General features: G+C 43.8%; 1 protein-coding gene across 1 annotated transcript in view; it reads right to left on the bottom strand.

Moving 5' to 3' along the window:
* Nucleotides 1-11,534: 11,534 nt before the first annotated feature.
* LRRC28 (leucine rich repeat containing 28) overlaps nucleotides 11,535-19,476 on the bottom strand; it is a 105,249-nt gene continuing 97,307 nt past the window's right edge. The window contains exon 6 of the mRNA XM_030192723.1: nucleotides 11,535-11,935. Coding sequence (XP_030048583.1) covers nucleotides 11,863-11,935 — 73 coding nt within the window. The 3' untranslated portion in view covers nucleotides 11,535-11,862. The remainder of the gene's footprint in view (nucleotides 11,936-19,476) is intronic.

Genomic DNA, 19,476 nt, shown 5'->3' with positions numbered 1-19,476 from the left:
TCACCATTACCTGCTCTCTATGGACTCTGTACTGGGACTCAGCTTTTTTGGGGACCACTGGATTAGAGAGAGGGAACGACCAGTTTTGCATAAGAACTTTTCTGAGTGTGTTATGCAAAGGAGCCGTTGCAACCTCTGTAGGTGGAGAAGGATAATCCAAGACCTCGAGCGTCTCGGCCCTGGGCTCATCCACAACCTTCATAGGGAAGGGAATATCCTTAGATATTTCCCGAACAAAAGAGGAAAAAGAAAGACTCTCAGGCGGAGACATCCTTCTCTCAATGGGCGGAGTAGGATCAGAGGGGACCCCATAGGACTCTTCTTCAGAAAAGTATCTGGGATTTCCTCCCAGGAATGCTCATCCTCAGTATCGGACAAAAACTAAGAGCAGCCCGAACCCGAGCCTGTCTCAACGTTGAGGAATGACAACCTCGAGGGGGGATGTCGAGAAGTCGACCCCTGCCTGGACTACGGTGAAGCTTCCTCCGCCGAAGGAGAGTCGACCTGGGTGGCAGCCGAAGCCACAAGCGGCACCGAGGTCAGGGACCTCACCACAGGCGGTCCAGATACCGCTTCAACAGACAGTGCAGGAGGTGCAAGCACTCCTGGCACCGAAGTAGACTGGCGCAGCAATCCCTCCAGAATCTCTGGAAGAAGGGCCTTGATGCGCTCATCGAGAGCCTCCATCGGAAAAGGCTGGGGGGGGGGGGGAGACACGTTCCAAGATGGCGTACTGAACGCACGTACCTGTGTTTGCTCCGCGGAGTTGCTGCAGTGAGACGTTACTAGCGGGACCTTCGCCCCCTCGTCTATGATGGGAAAGCGAAGAGGGAAAGTAAAGGAGCTTCCCTCGGCTCCTAGACCTTCTTCGACGCTGAAGCAGTCGATTCTGCAATTTCCGACGATGCAACCGGGACCTCTGTGCACATCGACTCCTTCTACAGCTACTGACGCGTTGACGTCAGTTGGAAGTGGAGACGGGGTTTCTCTGAGCCCTGGGGAACGCAGGGCTCCACCACAGCCGGGGAGTGAGGTTTTCGCAGCAGCCCTACCAGGAATGGACACCGAAGGGGTGGATTCGCAACTGCTAGAGGGGAGGACTGCAATGAACCGGAGGGAGACCCAAGACCAAGCATTTTCGACCGAATTGGCCTTAAAGGTATTACCACAGGACATTATTTCTAAACTTTCTCATCCAGGGCCCCCACCCCATTCCCCTTTACCAACAGGTGGAATAAGTAAACCCACAATTGTGACGCTAGAGTCACTGTGGGATATGGTATACAACACTCACTCCTCGATGCAAGTTATGTTAAAAGAAAATTCAAATGATATTAAAACTCTCTCAGAAGCTGTCTTGATACAGGCACAAGTGACTGCACAGCAGTCCGCTAAGATTGAGAAAGTGGATACCAAAGTTCAAGAAATGGGGACTTTGGAATCTGCCTTGATCAAAGATAATAACTTTTTGCATAAACGTTTGGAATATTTGGAGAACCAGGCACAAAGATGTAACCTTCGATTTCTTAATTTTCCTAAATTAATTCCTCCGATTGAGATGGTGAAAAAATATCTGATAGACATTCTAGGAATGGATAAGGACTCATTGCCCCCCATAACTCGGGCATATTACATCTGGAATACTGTGGGGACCTTGGGAGATCCCACAAGGCGAGAGATGGGTGAAGGAATGAATCTTACTTCCTTCCTGGAAAGTTCGTTGGAAGTTATCACCCATAGGACGACTATGCTGGTCACCTTTGTGCTTGAACTGGATCGGAACGCTGTATTAAGACTTTCTTTACGACACTTGGATAGGCTTTTTATGGGTTCTAAGGTTAGAATTTATCCTGATCTCTCTAGGCCAACACAAATGAGGTGCAGGGCCTTTTTGGAACTGCGCCCCAGAGTCGAGGCCTTGAGAGCAAACTTTATATTACGTTTTCCTTGTATATGTCAAGTAATGCTTGAGGGTAAACAATTTCAATTTATGGACCCTAAACAGCTTAAAGATTTTTTGGATGCTACAGTTAAAGTGACAGTTGTATGCCCTCCCACATAGTAGGCTGGAGGCTGAGCACAGAAATGGTAAATGTGTCTTAATTCCTAATTCTGTGTATTTTTCTTTTTCCTTTACTTGGGAACACTTTTTTTCTTTAATAGTGGACGGAAAATAATGTCTGTATTATTTCCTTATGCTTTTTGCGTTAATAAGTTTTTTCTTTTGAATTGATGATGGATTGCTAAGTCACATCTGTTTGTGAGTTATTGAAAATTATAATAAAGATTAAAAAAAAAAAAAAAAAAAAAAGGAAAAGGCTGCGGGGCCGGTGCAGGGGCCGGTGGCAAAAATCTGTGGGGGCTCGAGAGCTGGTACCAGGCTGCCAGAAGACCGACGCATCAGCACCTGCTGTATAGAAGGTGAGCGGTCCTCCCGGTGCTGACGCTTCTCGGGTGCCGAATCCCTCGGCTCCCTGGAGCTCTCGGTACTGCGCATGGAAGGAGGTTGATGACGGTGCTTCTTAGCCTTCGCTCGACGCCCATCATTGAGACTCCTCAGTACCGAAGAGGAGGACGTGGAATCCTCATGCCTCGGGGATGGGTCCAACGAAGGTCGGTCCCGGGGGGCCTGCATAGCAGTAGGCCTCAAGACAGGTGGAGACCCACTCAATGCCTCGCTGCTCCCAGCGTGATATGGCCATTTGCCAGCCATTACCTGTGCTCTCGAAGTCGATGATTCCCTCGACGTCGACCTCGGTACTGATGCTGATGTCGAAGGACTGGACCGATCAGCAAAAAAATTTTCTCATTGAGCCTCCCGAGACACTTGGGTCTGTTTTTTCATCAAAGGACACAGCTTACAAGCAGCTGGTAGATGATCGGGCCCAAGGCACTGGAGACACCACGTGTGGGGGTCGGTACCCGAGATGGTCTGGTTGCACCGAGTACAACGCTTGAAGCTGCTGGGTGTCCTCGATGACATGGACGGAAAAATGGCGGCTGCGAAATTAAAGGATGCGATTGTGCCAATTAAAAAGGCACAAAAAGGGAAAACAAAAGACAGCCGCGGCGAAAAGAAAGCTTAAACTTAATGACAAAACTAAGTGAAAATAAGGGAAAGAAATTATTATTTTTTTAAATTTTGTTGAAACTAGAAACAAAAAGAAAGAGAAAAAGAAGCGTAACACGCAGACTCTTTCCTGGGTGTGGAGAAAAGATAACTGAAGTCCTTGCTCATGCGACGGGTGGGGAAACCGGTCCATGCATGCGCAGTGCGCGCCAGAAAACTCTGGAAAGTTTTTTTAAAAATTTGCTAGCAAAACTTCCGATCCTGGGCCCAAGTGTGAGAACAATCAGCCTGCTTGTCCTCTGAGAATGTGTCCAATCCTCATCATTCCACTACAGCACCTTGACCACATCCTCTTGCAGGTTTCACAGTTGGCGAGCCTTAACATTTTTAGCCTCTCTTTTGGAGGGAACTTTCTCTGTACCTTTTCCAGTTCATCTACTGTATATCTTTTTTGAGAAAGAGCAACCAGAACTGCACACAATACTGAAGACGCAGATGCACCATGATAATGTCCATTTTTATTCTCCATTCTTTCCTAATAATTCCTAATATTCTATTTGCTTTTTTGACTGCTATTGTACACCAAGCTGAAGATTTCAACATATTGTCTGCAACGACTTCAAGCTCCTTTTCCTGGGTGGTGGCTAATATGGAATCCAGCACTGAATACCTATAGTTAGGATTGTTTTACTCTATGTACATTACTTTGCAATGCCCACATTAAAGTTTAGCACTGCTAAGGCCCTTGTACAGTCTCCTTGTGTTTTAACTATTTTGAATACTTTCATCATCTGAAAATCTGATAAACTCTCTTATTGCTTTCTTTTCGGGTTCATTAGCACCAGAACCAGCAGAGATCTCTGAAGGGCTCCATTATTTTTCTATTGTGAAAACTGGCCATTTAATATTTCTCATTGCTTCCTCTTTAGACACTGCCCTCTTCCCATTATTTTTTTTTTTAGCTTCCTTACCCTTTTGAAAATCCAAATATACAATCCCCAGATTCTATAAGGCACGCCCAAAATTGGGCACAGATCCAGATCAGTGCCCTAATTAGTTATGAACAAGAAGGGCTGGGTGGGCAACATGACACAATTTCCAGTGATGTCTGTATCCATTCCATACTATGCTGAAAAACCAAGGGTCCGTGGTTATGCTGCTAACAATTTACCCAAAATATTAGTCTTCCTCCTACAGGAAGAGTCTGTGGATCAGACATTGGAATGAGATCCACCTCAATCCAGTAAAAACCCAGTCCAAGAGTTTGACTAGGAAGCTAGCTAAACCTTTGGTGCCCTCTGCTGTCTTGGATAATGACCCTTTGAAGAAAAGAAGTGCCTTCATGACATCCCATTCAATTACCTGAGTTGAGGAGAGGGCGTCTGGAGCATGGTTGTTGATCTGATGCAAAGCCTCCATGACCTTATTTCTGATGAGATTTTCTCTTGCATGGCACATTAGCAAGCTCAGCCTGCACATCATATCATAGGTCTGATGCCTGTAGCCAGGAAAGTATGCAGGCACTTTGAATAACTTTGTGTCATCAGCAAATTTAATTACCTCACTAGTTACTCCCATCTCTAGGTCATTTATAAATATGTTAAAAAGCAGCGGTCCCAGCACAGACCCCTAGGGAACCCCACTAACTACCCTTCTCCATTGAGAATACTGACCTTTTAACCCTACTTTCTGTTTTCTTTTAACCAGTTTTTAATCCTCAATAGAACACTACTTCCTATCCCATGACTCTCCAATTTCCGCTGGAGTCTTTCATGAGGTACTTTGTCAAACGCCTTCAGAAAATCCAGATACACAATATCAACCGGCTCCCCTTTACCCACGTTTGTTCACCCCTTCAAAGAAATGTAGTAGATTGGTGAGGCAAGATTTCCCTTCACTAAATCCATGTTGACTTTGTCTCATTAATCCATGCTTTTGAATATGTTCTGTAATTTTGTTTTTAATAACAGTCTCTACCATTTTGCCCGGCACCAACGTCAGACTCACCGGTCTATAATTTCCTAGATCTCCTCTGCAACCTTTTTAAAAAATCGGCGTTACACTGGCCACCCTCGTCTTCTGGTACCACACTCGATTTTAAGGATAAGTTACATATTACTAACAATAGCTCCGCAAGCTCATTTTTTAGTTCTATCAGTACTCTGGGATGAATACCATCCCGTCCAGATTTGCTACTCTTCAGTTTGTAGAACTGCCCCATTACATCCTCCATAAACTCCCAGTAGTGCACAAACACTCCTACACAGAGCTACGTCTGCTCAGAGGGAGTGCACTTTCTGCAAGTAAAGGGTGAGACAAAAAAAAAAGTAACCCCTAGAGTTTCTTTGCTGTTTTTTCAGCAACCACTTGGAATTTCAATGTGAAACTTTATAGTTTTGTTGTCACTATCTACGTTTATGTGCAGAGTGTAATGAAATTATCTTTAAACACAGTGAAGTTACAGACTTTTAGTGTGATCACCCCAAGCAACTTTCACATGTTCAAAAATGCAAAGTAAAACTACAATTTTGGGGGGGGGGGGGGGGGGGGGGACACCAGCACACCAGCTTACTGTTAACGTTACCACAGTGAAGTAGCCTTTTGTCTGGGGAGCAATACTGAAGGCCAATCACATGCTCCACCCAAAACTGCAAACAAGTGCTGCAGATGATCTGGGACAGCCTGCTAGAGGGACAGATTGACAAGGGACTGAAGGCCTGTGGGTGGACCCTTTGAGCATTCACAGTGACAACGAAATTCTGACACATGAATGATGGTATTTTACTATGTTTTAGCGTGAACATTTTTAATGTGCAAAAATTGCTAGGTAGTAACGCTAAAATGTCACTAACATCAACATAGCTTAAGATAATTAAATGTTGATTGATAGTAAACTGTCTGTATGTAAAACAGGCTTTATAAAATTACTCCCATCTGCTGTTATTTACTATGATATTGAAGAGACACCTGTAATCTCACACTAAGGGAGGAAGTTATCAATATGGGCTACCATTACAACATGCTACTTTACGACTAACTCATGCTATTTCAACACAAGCCCCATGATGCATGTGGGTAAGAGGAACCCGAATTACAGCTATATCATGCAAGGTTCCACGTTAGGAGTCACAGACCTAGAAAGGGATCTGGGAGTCATTGTGGATAAGACGTTGAAAACTTCTGCTCGGTGTGCTGCGGCGGCTAAGAAAGCGCACAGAATGTTGGGTATTATTAGGAAAGGGATGGAAAACAAACACAAGGATGCTATAATGCCGTTGTATCGCTCCATGGTGCGACCGCACCTCAAATATTGTGTCCAATTCTGGTCGCCGCATCTCAAAAAAGATATAAAGGAATTGGAGAAGGTGCAGAGAAGGGCGACGAAAATGATAAAGGGAATGGAACGACTTCCCTATGAGGAAAGGCTGAGAGGGTTAGGGCTCTTCAGCTTGGAGAAAAGGCGGCTGAGGGGTGATATGATAGAAGTCTACAAGATAATGAGCGGAGTAGAGCGGACAGATGTGAAGCGTTTGTTTACACTTTCAAACAACAACAAAACCAGGGGACACAAGATGAAGCTAGAATATGGTAGATTTAAAACAAACAGGAGAACGTTTTTCTTTACTCAGCGTGTAGTTGGACTCTGGAACTCGTTGCTGGAGAATGCGGTGACAGCAGCTGGCCTTACAAAGTTTAAAGGGGGTTTGGCCAGATTCCTGAGGGAAAAGTCCATTGAACATTATTACTTTTTTTTTTTTTTTTTTTTTGGGGGGGGGGGGGGGGGGAAGTGGGGTGGTTTTGCTGTGTTCTTGAAGCCTGGATTGGCCGCTGTCAGAGCCAGGATGCTGGGCTTGATGGACCCTTGGTCTTTTCCCAGTATGGCAGTGCTTATGTGCTTATTTTATGCAACAAGACATAGTTACTAATAACTAGGGTTAACAGTACAATAACCTGTCTTAATAGCAGCCCACATTGATTTTATGTCATTTTCATGTTTTTAAACTTTGTACACTGCCAAAGACTGAGAAAGTGTTTTACAGTAAATACAGTAAGTGAGCAGACTGCAAATGAAAAAACAACCTTATCAATCAAAAAAAACAAAGACAAGTGAAACTTAATAAATAAAGAACAGGTTCCATTAATTTGTGTAAGCAATATTTAAGTTCCAAAGTACAGCTGAAAACAATACATTTGGTCTTGCTAACCTGGCAACCTTTAAAAACTGAATCATCTCTATATGCAAACTGAAGAGACCCAAAGAGCAGGAGCTGGGCTGTATTTATCCTGTAATATAACCTTTACCATTTGGATAGGCCCATTCTGTTTTGTCATTTCTTCCACAGATGGTTGCTTTGAAAGAAGCCTTTTCCTTTTCCACTGTATTCCTAACAAGGGATGTTCATAGGTTTAAAACAAAGGAAATTTCTTTTTGGAGAAACTTTGTATTAATCCTTAAAACCCCCCGAGTCAGAAGGAAATGAGTCCATGACATGATGGGTAACACAATATAGATTCTACTGAAAAACTGGCTTGAGGCCATTTTAAATCTAAAAACAAAATATTCTTGAAAATGAGAGTTTCTAAATATTCTTCATTTAGGGATCAAGTGCTGAGTCTAACACACTTTGGGGGGGGGGGGGGGGGGGGGGGTTGCCATAAAGCTGCTGAGATGATCCTAGAACCTAAATGTTCCACATTCTACCTTACCTGTTGTCAATTTCCGGAAAGTTCCTTCTTCGACTGTAAGATAACACAAACCTCTTGCCTACAGTTCTAAGCCAGCCTCTTTAAAAAATTTTAGATTTCTGAGATACTTTTATTTGATACAGTGGAAGACAGTGGTCTTTAAGCGCCTAGGAAGAGAGGCAGCCGCTAGCTTCACGGTCACAAGTGAAGACTGCTGCACGTGAAAGTAACGGTTCAGCTTCCACACTGGAGAGTCTCATGTAGTTTCACAGAAGTGATGGAGCTCTGTAAAGCAATGTTAACTTTATATAAAGTTTTTAAAGAGGTGTGGAAAGACCAAAACCATATGACAACACACTACTCTGAGCTTAACAGGTCTGAACTATTATGAGTAGAGCTCCACCCATACAATACTGGTACATTTTGATATACATACATTTGCTTCACTTCTCCTTCCCATCTAAATTCCAGAGCAGTTTTATAGCTATTAACTGACATTATTATACAGATTACTTAGCACTATCCTGGAGCGGAGGAATAGCCTATAGTGCAGTGGACTTTGATCCTGGGGAACTGAGTTCAAGTCCTACTGCAGCTCCTTGTGACTCTGGGCAAGTCACTTAACGCTCCATTGCCCCAGGTACAAATAAGTACCTGTATATAATATGTAAACCACTTCGAATGTAGGTTGCAAAAACCACAGAAAGGCAGTATATCAAGTCCCATTAACAAAATTCCATCCACAATCTCAAAAGAGTAGCAACATTCCATGTAGAACCCCAAAGAATAGCAAGATTCAAGAAGCCGGCCCTTGGAGATCAGCAAAGCGGCCACACAGGCTTCTGTTTCTGTGAGTCTGACATCCTGCACGCATCTCCAAGGGCAGGCTTCTACATGGAATGTTGCTAGTGGAGGAGTAGCCTAGTGGTTAGTGCAGTAGAATTTGATCCTGGGGAACTGAGTTTGATTCCCACTGCAGCTCCTTGGGACTCTGGGCAAGTCACTTAACCCTCCATTGCCCCTGGTACAAAATAAGTACCTGAATATATGTAAACCACTTTGAATGTAGGTTGCAAAAACCACAGAAAGGCTGTATATCAAGTCCCATTTCCCTTCCCTGGCAAGATAAGGCAGCTTGTATTCTCTATGACTAACACTCCATTTTCTCAACATACCTTCAACACCTGCACACGGATCAATACTGTACTTGTGTCTCCTCCAGTAACACTTCGTTGAAACAGTTTTTTTTGGTAAATCATTAAAAAAATAAATAAAGTTAGCTACAACTTGGGTACAGATTTTAAAAAAGCAAGTATCAATATTAAAATTTCTCTGTTCTACTGTCTGATGCAAAGGTCAGTTAGGGGACAGCTTGATTTATGGTGACCAAAAGCTGATCTATGCTGCGATGGCAGTAGAGGGCTGCTCGCGATACCTTCCACTCGGGTCTTATCAACCTCTGTTTAAAGGGATAATTAATAGTACATTTGGGTGGAAAGGTGGTCTAGGACTAGGTTGAACTGTAGCACACCAAGGGATCCTTTAACAAAAGTATGGCAAAAAAAAAAAATGGCCTTAGCACTTTCATGTGAGTCTTTCCCATGCTCTAAGGCCGTTTTTACCACGACTATAAAATGGCCTATTTTCAATTTTATTATTTTTTTTGTATTAATGGCCACATGCTAATGTTCTCATTAGTGCACAGCCATTTTTTGAAATCACCACATAAACACTTACCGCTACTTATTTTGTAGGCACCAAGGGCTCATGTGGTATCCATGTGCTAACCCACTTACTGGATGGTAATGTACATGTGCTAACTAGACAGAACAGGGACATCCAACTCTCTGCCCCTGACACACCCCCTCAAAAAAAAAACAGCGAGGTCAAAGTCGTCGATGGTGGCGGTGAAAAGCACACCCGAAAAAGAAACGACCGCGCGGCCACAAGGCCGCGACGAAGCGCCCTCGCGGCTAAGAACGACGAGGATAATTCCTTTTTTTTTTTGAAGAAAAAAACATGCGAACGCGTACGAAACAAAGAAAAAACCGCGGCTAGGCCGCAATCCGGTTTCCGGGCCTGACAGAGAGACGGGTAACACGTCTCTCTCCAACGCGGAATAGAAAAAAACTGAGCGGGAAGACAGCCGCGCATGCACGGTGGGCGTGCCCTGCGTGCGGGACCGCCCGCAAAGTTTTCTTCCGGTTGGTGGGGGCTGCCGTGGACGTCAACCCAGTCGTGAGAACAAGCAGCCTGCTTGTCCTCGGAGAAGGTAATGTATATGTGCTAACTAGACAGAACAGGGACATCCAACTCTCTGCCCCTGACACACCCCCTCAAAAAAAAAAATAGAATTCTTTTTACCACACAGTTAGTGAGAACACATTTCTAAGCTATCAAAGGACGCCTGAGTAGAACCATTTTTAGCTGCGTTAGACACATGTGACCAGCTAATGCAGCTTAGTACAGGACCCCCCCCCCCTCCAAGTGGTTTGTCAGGCTACAGCTTGCATTCAGAAGCAGTTGATTCGGGCAAGCTCAGCTGTCCTGTAAGAGATACATCTTTCGCTGCAGACTCAAAATTTGCCTCCATATCACATGAACCTGTTTTTGAACTGCGAACCTCTCTCTCCTTTGTTTGGTGGCCAAGTCTGCCCTAGCACGGTCAAGTCTCTTTCTAGCTGCCTCAAAGAACAATCTCGAACTGCAGCAACAGTTCCATATGAAGAAAATTAGCAAAGAATAGGAGCAGAGGAAAGCAAACTCCAGGCCCCATGGAGACCCCCCCCCCCCCACGGAAATTTCAGAATATCTCTACAGAATACGCATGATATAAGCAAATCTGTTGCATACGTATTCATTAAGGATATTCTACAAACCCAAGTGCATTGGTGTCCCTAAGGACTGAAAGTTGCCCACCGGTAGGGGGGGCTACATAATAAATAGAAAAGCAAACAGCATGTTCCACCTGAAAAGCAGAAATTTGCTTTGGGTCATATACCCACTGTAATCAGAGATGACAAGAGAAAGGGGACGAAGCCAACCTGGCAGCTGAAGACCTGCATTAAGATTCTCAGTTCAGACCTTCCGCATCCATCAGCTGACCAAGACTAGGGAGGGCAGGAGCAGAAGTCTCACTCATTACACAACGGCGACATCTAGTGGCTGCATTTAGACACCATAATTGTAGGGTTCTATACAGGTCTTGGCTCATGGCCCCTGGCAAAAGAATATGTTGGAAGGGGAAATGAGAGGGGGGGAAAATCCCATGCAGTTGAGAATGAAGGATGATTGTCAGATCTCAGTCCTTCTTTACAAAGAAAGGTTAACACGGTTAGGAAAAGGAAAGATTATGACAGAGGTATTATAAAATCATGAGGGGGTGGAAAAGCAAGAAGTACTAAGGACTTAAAGACACTATTAAACTGGTAGCAGATACAGAATAAATTAGAGAAAACCTTTTCACTTGATGCTCATTTAAGCTGTGGAAAATTGTCAATGGTATCAAGCACACCTGGGTGAGGTATAGACAAGTTCATGGAGAAAAGGATCATAACGTTAGCAGAAAGGAATGGATCTACTCTTCAGGTTCCTGTCAGGTGCTTCTTAATGATTTGAATTGGCTACTGTTGGGGAGACAGGACTTGGTCTAACCCAGCATGGTAAATCTTATGCTCTTATTCTTCCCTCTGCTCTCTTATCACACAGTTTCATAGCTTCAATCTCTTTAAACTAAGAAACATCGGCATAATTGAGGCATATAAAACAGGAGAGTCAGTTATTGAAGTTAACAGAGTTGTCTTATTACAAGGGACGAGGAAGTGAAAACTGCTTCATATACTAAAATGAGGTACAACATGGAGCCAGTTGTTTGCAAAAAGACATCGAAGAAACCTTGGCGCTCAGCGGAGTACACCGCACTGGTGGGAATGCAGCTTCAGGTCCAACATTTACATTCACAAAAAGGTCGCAGTTCGTCGACATCTATCTGAAAGACGTCTAAGCCCTCGCTAGTGTTTTGGTCTGGATGCTTCTGTTGCCGTTCCAGTGCTGTGGGGCTCTTCCAGCTAAATGAGCGGTCCTCTCGTGTAGATTTCAAGTGTTTATCAACTGAGCAAGTCAAAAGTCTGCAGGCACTGGGTAGAGCAGCAGTACGCCACAAAACTAACCGCTGTCCTCCTGGAGTAAAAGGAAAGAAAAACAGGGCTGTCATGTCAAGTTGGAACTGGCTGGCCACCTTCCACAAATGAGATTAGGAAAATTAAAGGAAGGTAATGGCCAGAATCTAAACAGATAGTTTACATTTAGCTTATAAGGCACCTGGAGGAATTCTTTTGCTTGGTTTGATTATTTGATTTATAATTTCTTATATACCACCTGCAAACCTAAAGACTATCAAAGGGGTGTACCTTCAGACACTATAGGTCATTTTCTGTCACTGAAAGTTCACAATCTACATTTGAGGTTTTTACAGATTGATTTATCTGTGCTGCTGCAGCACTTCAGAGGGTATCTGACATGTTTTAAGTAACTGAGGCAAACAGTACCTTTTCCTGCTATCTCGCCCCCTCCCCGTTCATGCTGTTAGTAATGCCATGCACCTATACACCTGACTTCAAATTATCTCTACTGAATAGATGGAAATAGGCCCAGGTTTATTTATTACCGCATATAGAAAGTACAGTAATCTATTTTGGCTAATGTTAATGGTGTCGAATAAATGACTGAAAATAGTGAGGCCACGTTCCAAACAATCTGCCATGAAGGGTATGTGGAAACAGTTTCCATCTCACTTAACATGGCCACTTTTATCCAAAGCTCATACATACTGTAGTCTGAGTAACTGTCTTCTAATTAACGTCCACTAAATATAATAAGGTTAGGGTGCGGAACAGCATACAATCGCTAGATAGAAATCAATAGTGCTTCCCACGTGTTGAAAATGATTTAAACTTTAATGATAATGACAAAATACTTATAACGAAGGAAAAAAATGGCCTCACAGAGCTCCTGGATTAATACAATCTAATAGAGCTGAATCGGATTTATTTATTTTAGTTACATTTGTACCCTGCACTTTCCCACTCATGGCAGGCTCAATGCAGCTTACATGGGGCAATGGAGGGTTAAGTGACTTGCCCAGAGTCACAAGGAGCTGTGCCTGAAGTGGGAAACGAACTCAGTTCCCCAGGACCAGAATCCACCACCCTAACTACTAGGCCACTCCTCCATCTTTGTATGATCCTCTATTCATCATTGGCCATACAAAAAAACCTTCGTAAGTACTGTACAGTCACTAACTGATATGAAGGCAATATTTGCTATACCACTTTCGAATAGTGCATGATATCTCTACAGTATCTATATTGTAAGCTATGTAGAAAGTTCTAATAACTGAAAGACACTGAAAAGCTTAACCATAGCCAGTTTCAAAGTGCATTCCAACGCCAAGACCCTGAAGCAGCAACACGAAACGCTGGCCATCGTCGGCTTGGGCGAAGGGAGAAGAAACTAGCTTTATCAACTGAAGCTATAAGTGTCGGTAGCAAGTGAATTTGAAAGATAAGTAGTCTTTCAGTTATTAGAACTTTCTACATAGCTTACAATATAGATACTGTAGAGATATCATGCACTATTCGAAAGTGGTATAGCAAATATTGCCTTCATATCAGTTAGTGACTGTACAGTACTTACGAAGGTTTTTTTGTATGGCCAATGATGAATAGAGGATCATACAAAGATGGAGGAGTGGCCTAGTAGTTAGGGTGGTGGACTCTGGTCCTGGGGAACTGAGTTCGTTTCCCACATAAGGCACAGCTCCTTGTGACTCTGGGCAAGTCACTTAACCCTCCATTGCCCCATGTAAGCTGCATTGAGTCTGCCATGAGTGGGAAAGTGCAGGGTACAAATGTAACTAAAATAAATAAATCCGATTCAGCTCTATTAGATTGTATTAATCCAGGAGCTCTGTGAGGCCATTTTTTTCCTTCGTTATAAGTATTTTGTCATTATCATTAAAGTTTAAATCATTTTCAACACGTGGGAAGCACTATTGATTTCTATCTAGCGATTGTATGCTGTTCCGCACCCTAACCTTATTATATTTAGTGGACGTTAATTAGAAGACAGTTACTCAGACTACAGTATGTATGAGCTTTGGATAAAAGTGGCCATGTTAAGTGAGATGGAAACTGTTTCCACATACCCTTCATGGCAGATTGTTTGGAATGTGGCCTCACTATTTTCAGTCATTTATTAACATTAGCCAAAATAGATTACTATACTTTCTATATGCGGTAATAAATAAACCTGGGCCTATTTCCATCTATTCAGTAGAGGTAATTTGAAGTCAGGTGTATAGGTGCATGGCATTACTAACAGCATGAACGGGGAGGGGGCGGCGAGATAGCAGGAAAAGGTACTGTTTGCCTCAGTTACTTAAAACATGTCAGATACCCTCTGAAGTGCTGCAGCAGCACAGATAAATCAATCTGTAAAAACCTCAAATGTAGATTGTGAACCTTCAGTGACAGAAAATGACCTATAGTGTCTGAAGGTACACCCCTTTGATAGTCTTTAGGCTTGCAGGTGGTATATAAGAAATTATAAATCAAATAATCAAACCAAGCAAAATAATTCCTCCAGGTGCCTTATAAGCTAAATGTAAACTATCTGTTTAGATTCTGGCCGATTCAGCTCTATTAGATTGTATTAATCGAGGAGCTCTGTGAGGCCATTTTTTCCCTTCGTTATAAGTATTTTGTCATTATCATTAAAATTCTAATTCATTTCTCCATATTAACTGTTGTTTTCTGCCAGACCACCCTTTCCATGGTCTGAAGCTTCCTAAATGTGACTGCCTCCAGCCCAGGTAACCCCCATCCAGTAGCACTCCTGATCAGGTGCCTCTATGCATGACAGTTCCCACAACACTAAGAGTTATCACATAAGTACAATGATTGTCACATTCAATATTATATTAAAATCTAAACAACTTTATTAGCAGACAAGCAAAATTGAAAAAAATACACAAAAACTAAAATGTAGCCCAACCCAAGCTACCACTGAAGGAGGAATCCATGCTTAAATGTTGCTACAATAATAATTCTGTGAATTGACAGCTCAAACAGTGGCTTGGTTTTATGAGTACAGTGAAGAAATCATTATACTCAGAAGGTGGTGTACAGGCTACAACACAAGGAGGAAAAGAACACCTATTAGTAATTGGATGGGAGAGAAAAAGAGAAGAACGCCAATTAGCCTTTACTGTGTGCAAGGTCCGAACTTAGGTTTGAAATGAGATTGAAGGGGGGCAGACTCAGGAAAGATGTCAGGAAGTATTTCTTCACAGAGAGGGTGGTGAACGCTTGGAATGCCCTCCCGCGGGAGGTGGTGGAGACGAAAACGGTAACGGAATTCAAACATGCGTGGGATAAACATAAAGGAATCCTGTGCATAAGGAATGGATCCTCAGAAGTTTAGCTGAAATTGGGTGGCGGAGCAGGTGGGGGGAAGAGGGGTTGGTGGTTGAGAGGCTAGGATAGGGGAGGGCAGACTTATACGGGGTCTGTGCCAGAGCCGGTGATGGGAGGCGGGACTGGTGCTTGGGAGGCAGGAAATACTGATGGGCAGACTTGTACGGTCTGTGCCCTGAAAAAGGCAGGTACAAATCAAGGTAAGGTATACACATATGAGTTTATCGTGGGCAGACTAGATGGACCGTGCAGGTCTTTTTCTGCCGTCATCTACTAGGTTTGTTACTATTTCATAAGAAAGTGGTATGGATTGTGCTACTTAATCACCATTGCTAAACTAAGGAGCTGGAATTTCAATTTCTCTTTTAAAGGTAATAAACAGAAATATAACAGTGACTTTTTTATTGGACTCGCATAAAACATTTTTTGACTAGCTTTCGAACATACCACCTCCTTTTTTGAGTCAGATATGAGCAAAAAATGTCAAATATCAGATTATATACATGTAAAGCAAAAAGAGGCTTGATATGAAAAATTTGAATGCCAAAGACCAGCCTAGTGGCTCAATGGCAGAGGACGTAGGCTTCTACTCCCCCGATTCCACCCCAGAAACTGCGGACAAAGTCTGTCATCTCTGAATGGTGACGCACAGTAACCTTGATTTTTGGCGAATGTTATTTTTTTTTAAAGAAGTTTTATAAACCACCTTCTTAAATCCTCCAGGAAACGCTAAAAAGCCAGATTCCAGAACAAGCTCATGGTGTCAGATACCAGCCCTGGCTTCAACTGAATCAGAGAAGCCCAGAGGAGCAGGAGGCACCAGGCCTCATCGGCACCCTCTGCCGGCTCTGATTCCAGAAACCTCATTCGAGGAATCAAATCCAGGTGTTCCACCCCCGGGCTGGCTCTAATCCTATTTTTTCTAATCACACTGAGCTACAATAAGGTAGAAATGTGCAGCTGAAACTCCAGTCAAACTGCACAGTCTTGTCCAATCAGCAACTTTTCACTTTTAAAGAAATGTGACCTTTACTGCTATACAGGAGAAATGAGCGTGGAGTGAAACAGGTTTTCAACACCCTAAGTGTACGCACCTAACTGGACAATATACTGTCTGTTGAAGTTATTGCACTGTAAAGATAATTCAGTTCTATATGATGGAACCTAAAACCTCATGACCTTGTAAGGTAAATGAGTGAAAAGCAGTTTTATATTCAATAAATGTACAAAGGTTCTCTCTAATCCTCCTTTGTCAACAGGTGCTTAATGAATTCACACATTCTTGCAAACTTTATGACACAATTAAAGCAATTTCTGCTTCTCTTGAAAAATAACTACCAAAAATTCTGCTTTTGAAAAAGCTTTGCAAGTTTGCACCCTTCACATGTGATATTCTGTTTTATCCAACTCCATAAACTTTACACAGCTGCAGAAAATATAGTGCAGATATGCACAGGAACTTTTTTTTGTTAATACACCAACTTAGAATAGGTCAAGTATATATATATATATATATATATATATATATATATATATATATATATATATATATATATATATATATATAAGCATATATAGTGTAGGCATGCGTGTGTTTGCATGGGCATATATTTTAAAAAAACACCCTTCTAAAAGAAGTAACATTTTCTGTAAAACAGTAGAAAATACTTTTCACTAGAGATCATTGCTAATTCTTCGAAGCTGGGCATGTGATTAAGTGAGCTGAAATAACTATATAAATAAATGTATTTATTTATTGAGAACATTTACATCCCACAGATTCCCACCATGGCAGGCTCTATGTGGCTAACAACAGTTATAAAAAAGTACATCATTTATTTATTTATATACCACATTTCCCCACCTTTTTGCAGGCTTAATGTGGCTTACAATGTATCGTTATTGGTAGATAATAGATTGGGAGATGACAGTTATTGAAAACGGTAACGGAATTCAAACATGAGTGGGATAAACATAAAGGAATCCTGTGCAGAAGGAATGGATCCTCAGGAGCTTAGTCAAGATCGGGAGGCGGGGCTGGTGGTTGGGAGGCGGGGATAGGGCTGGGCAGACTTATACGGTCTGTGCCAGAGCCGGTGGTGGGAGGCAGGGATAGTGCTGGGCAGACTTATACGGTCTGTGCTGGGGCTGGTGGCTGGGAGGTGGCAGTGGCGTAGCAGGGGGGGCTGCCACCCGGGGCGGGGCGGTTCGCTGTTGCACCCCCCCCCCCCGGGTGCAGCACGATGACACCCCCCTCCCCCCCGACCAGCTCCCGCATCCTACCTTTAAAAAGAATATCGGGAGGCGCTGCGTCCTGCACATAAAAGAAATGTGGACCGTCGGGTCTTCCCTCGCTGTCTGTCCCGCCCTTGCGGAAATAGGAATTGCGTCAGCGGAGGGCGGGACAGACAGCGAGGGAAGACCTGACGGTCCACATTTCTTTTATGTGCAGGGCGCAGCGCCTCCCCATATTCTTTTTAAAGGTAGGGTGCGGGAGCTGGTCAGGGGGGGAGGTGTCGATTCGCCGAGGGGGGGGGGGGGAGTTGGCAGGGAGCACCCCCCTCAGCTGACACCCGGGGCAGACTGCCCCTCCCGCCCCCCCTTGCTATGCCACTGGGACTGGTGCTGGGCAGACTTATACGGTCTGTGCCGGGGCTGGTGGTTGGGCGGCGGGGATAGTGCTGGGCAGACTTATATGGTCTGTGCCAGAGCAGGTGGTTGGGAGGCGGGGCTGGTGGTTGGGAGGCGGGGATAGTGCTGGGCAGACTTATACGGTCTGTGCCCTGAAGAACACAGGTACAAATCAAAGTAGGGTATACACAAAATTAGCACATATGAGTTATCTTGTTGGGCAGACTGGATGGACCGTGCAGGTCTTTTTCTGCCGTCATCTACTATGTTTCTATGTTATGTTACTAAGTTACCCTCCTCTCCTCCTTCCTGTACACATTAATTGATTTGATTACTTTATTTTTTGTCTATTAGATTGTAAGCTCTTTGAGCAGGGACTGTCTTTCTTCTATGTTTGTGCAGCACTGCGTACACCTTGTAGCGCTATAGAAATGCTAAATAGTAGTAGTAGTAGATTCCAGAATCTTGCTATTTTTTGGGATCCTACATGGAATGTTGCTACTCTTTTGAGTTTCTGCATGGAATCTTGTCACTTTTTAGGATTCTACATGGAATGTTGCCACGATTTGGGTTTCTGCCAGGCCGTAGCTAGAAGGTTGCTAGGCTGTATAGAGAGAGGTGTGACCAGCAGAAGAAAAGAGGTTTTAATTCCCCTGTATAAGTCGTCGGTGAGGCCCCACCTGGAGTATTGTGTTCAGTTTTGGAGGCCATATCTTGCTAAGGATGTAAAAAAAATGGAAGCGGTGCAAAGAAAAGCTACAAGAATGGTATGGGATTTGCGTTACAAGACGTACGAGGAGAGACTTGCAGACCTGAACATGTATACCCTGGAGGAAAGGAAAAACAGGGGTGATATGATACAGACGTTCAAATGTTTGAAAGGTATTAATCTGCAAACGAACCTTTTCCGGAGATGGGAAGGCGGTAGAACTAGAGGACATCTTAATGATTTAAATACAAAGATGCAGAGTCAAAAATGAATCACTGATGTCTATTATCTATTACAGACTAGCTTTGTGACTTCCAGCTGAAGTTTGTTAATTTTGTTATCTGGACAGTGCCATAGTGAGGGCAGCTGACACGTGGGGCGGGTCGCCGCTGTGCACCCCCTCCCTCCAGGTGCAGCACGGCACACCCTCCCCCCTCTGGAGCGCACCCCCCCGGAGCGCGTACCTACATTGGAAAGCGGCGAGGGACGGGCGGGAGGGCTGATCCGCCCCGACTGCACGTTGCTGGGAGCTGCGTCGGCTCCGCTGGTTCCTTGCTCTCTCTGCCCCGGAATAGGAAGTAACCTGTTCCAGGGCAGAAGGAGCAGGGAACCAGCAGAGCCGACACCCCCCCCCCCCCCCCAGCGGCATGCACCCGGGGCGGACCGCCCCACCTTCCTACGCCACTGTATCTGGATCTTGCTCATACCTTTTTCAGTAGTAGCTCAAGGTGAGTTACATTCAGGTACACTGGGTATTTCCCTGTCCCTGGAGAACTCACAATCTAATTTTGTACCTGAGGCAATAGAGGGTTAAACGACAAGCATTATCACAAGGAGCAGCAGTGGGACTTGAACCGGGCACCTCTGGATGTCAAGACTGGTACTCTAACCACTAGGCCACTCCT

The sequence above is a fragment of the Microcaecilia unicolor genome, chromosome 1 (genome assembly GCF_901765095.1).
Source record: "Microcaecilia unicolor chromosome 1, aMicUni1.1, whole genome shotgun sequence".
NCBI lineage: Eukaryota > Metazoa > Chordata > Amphibia > Gymnophiona > Siphonopidae > Microcaecilia > Microcaecilia unicolor.
The sequence above is the reverse complement of the archived record's forward strand: the minus strand, read 5'-3'. Positions and strand labels throughout refer to the sequence as shown.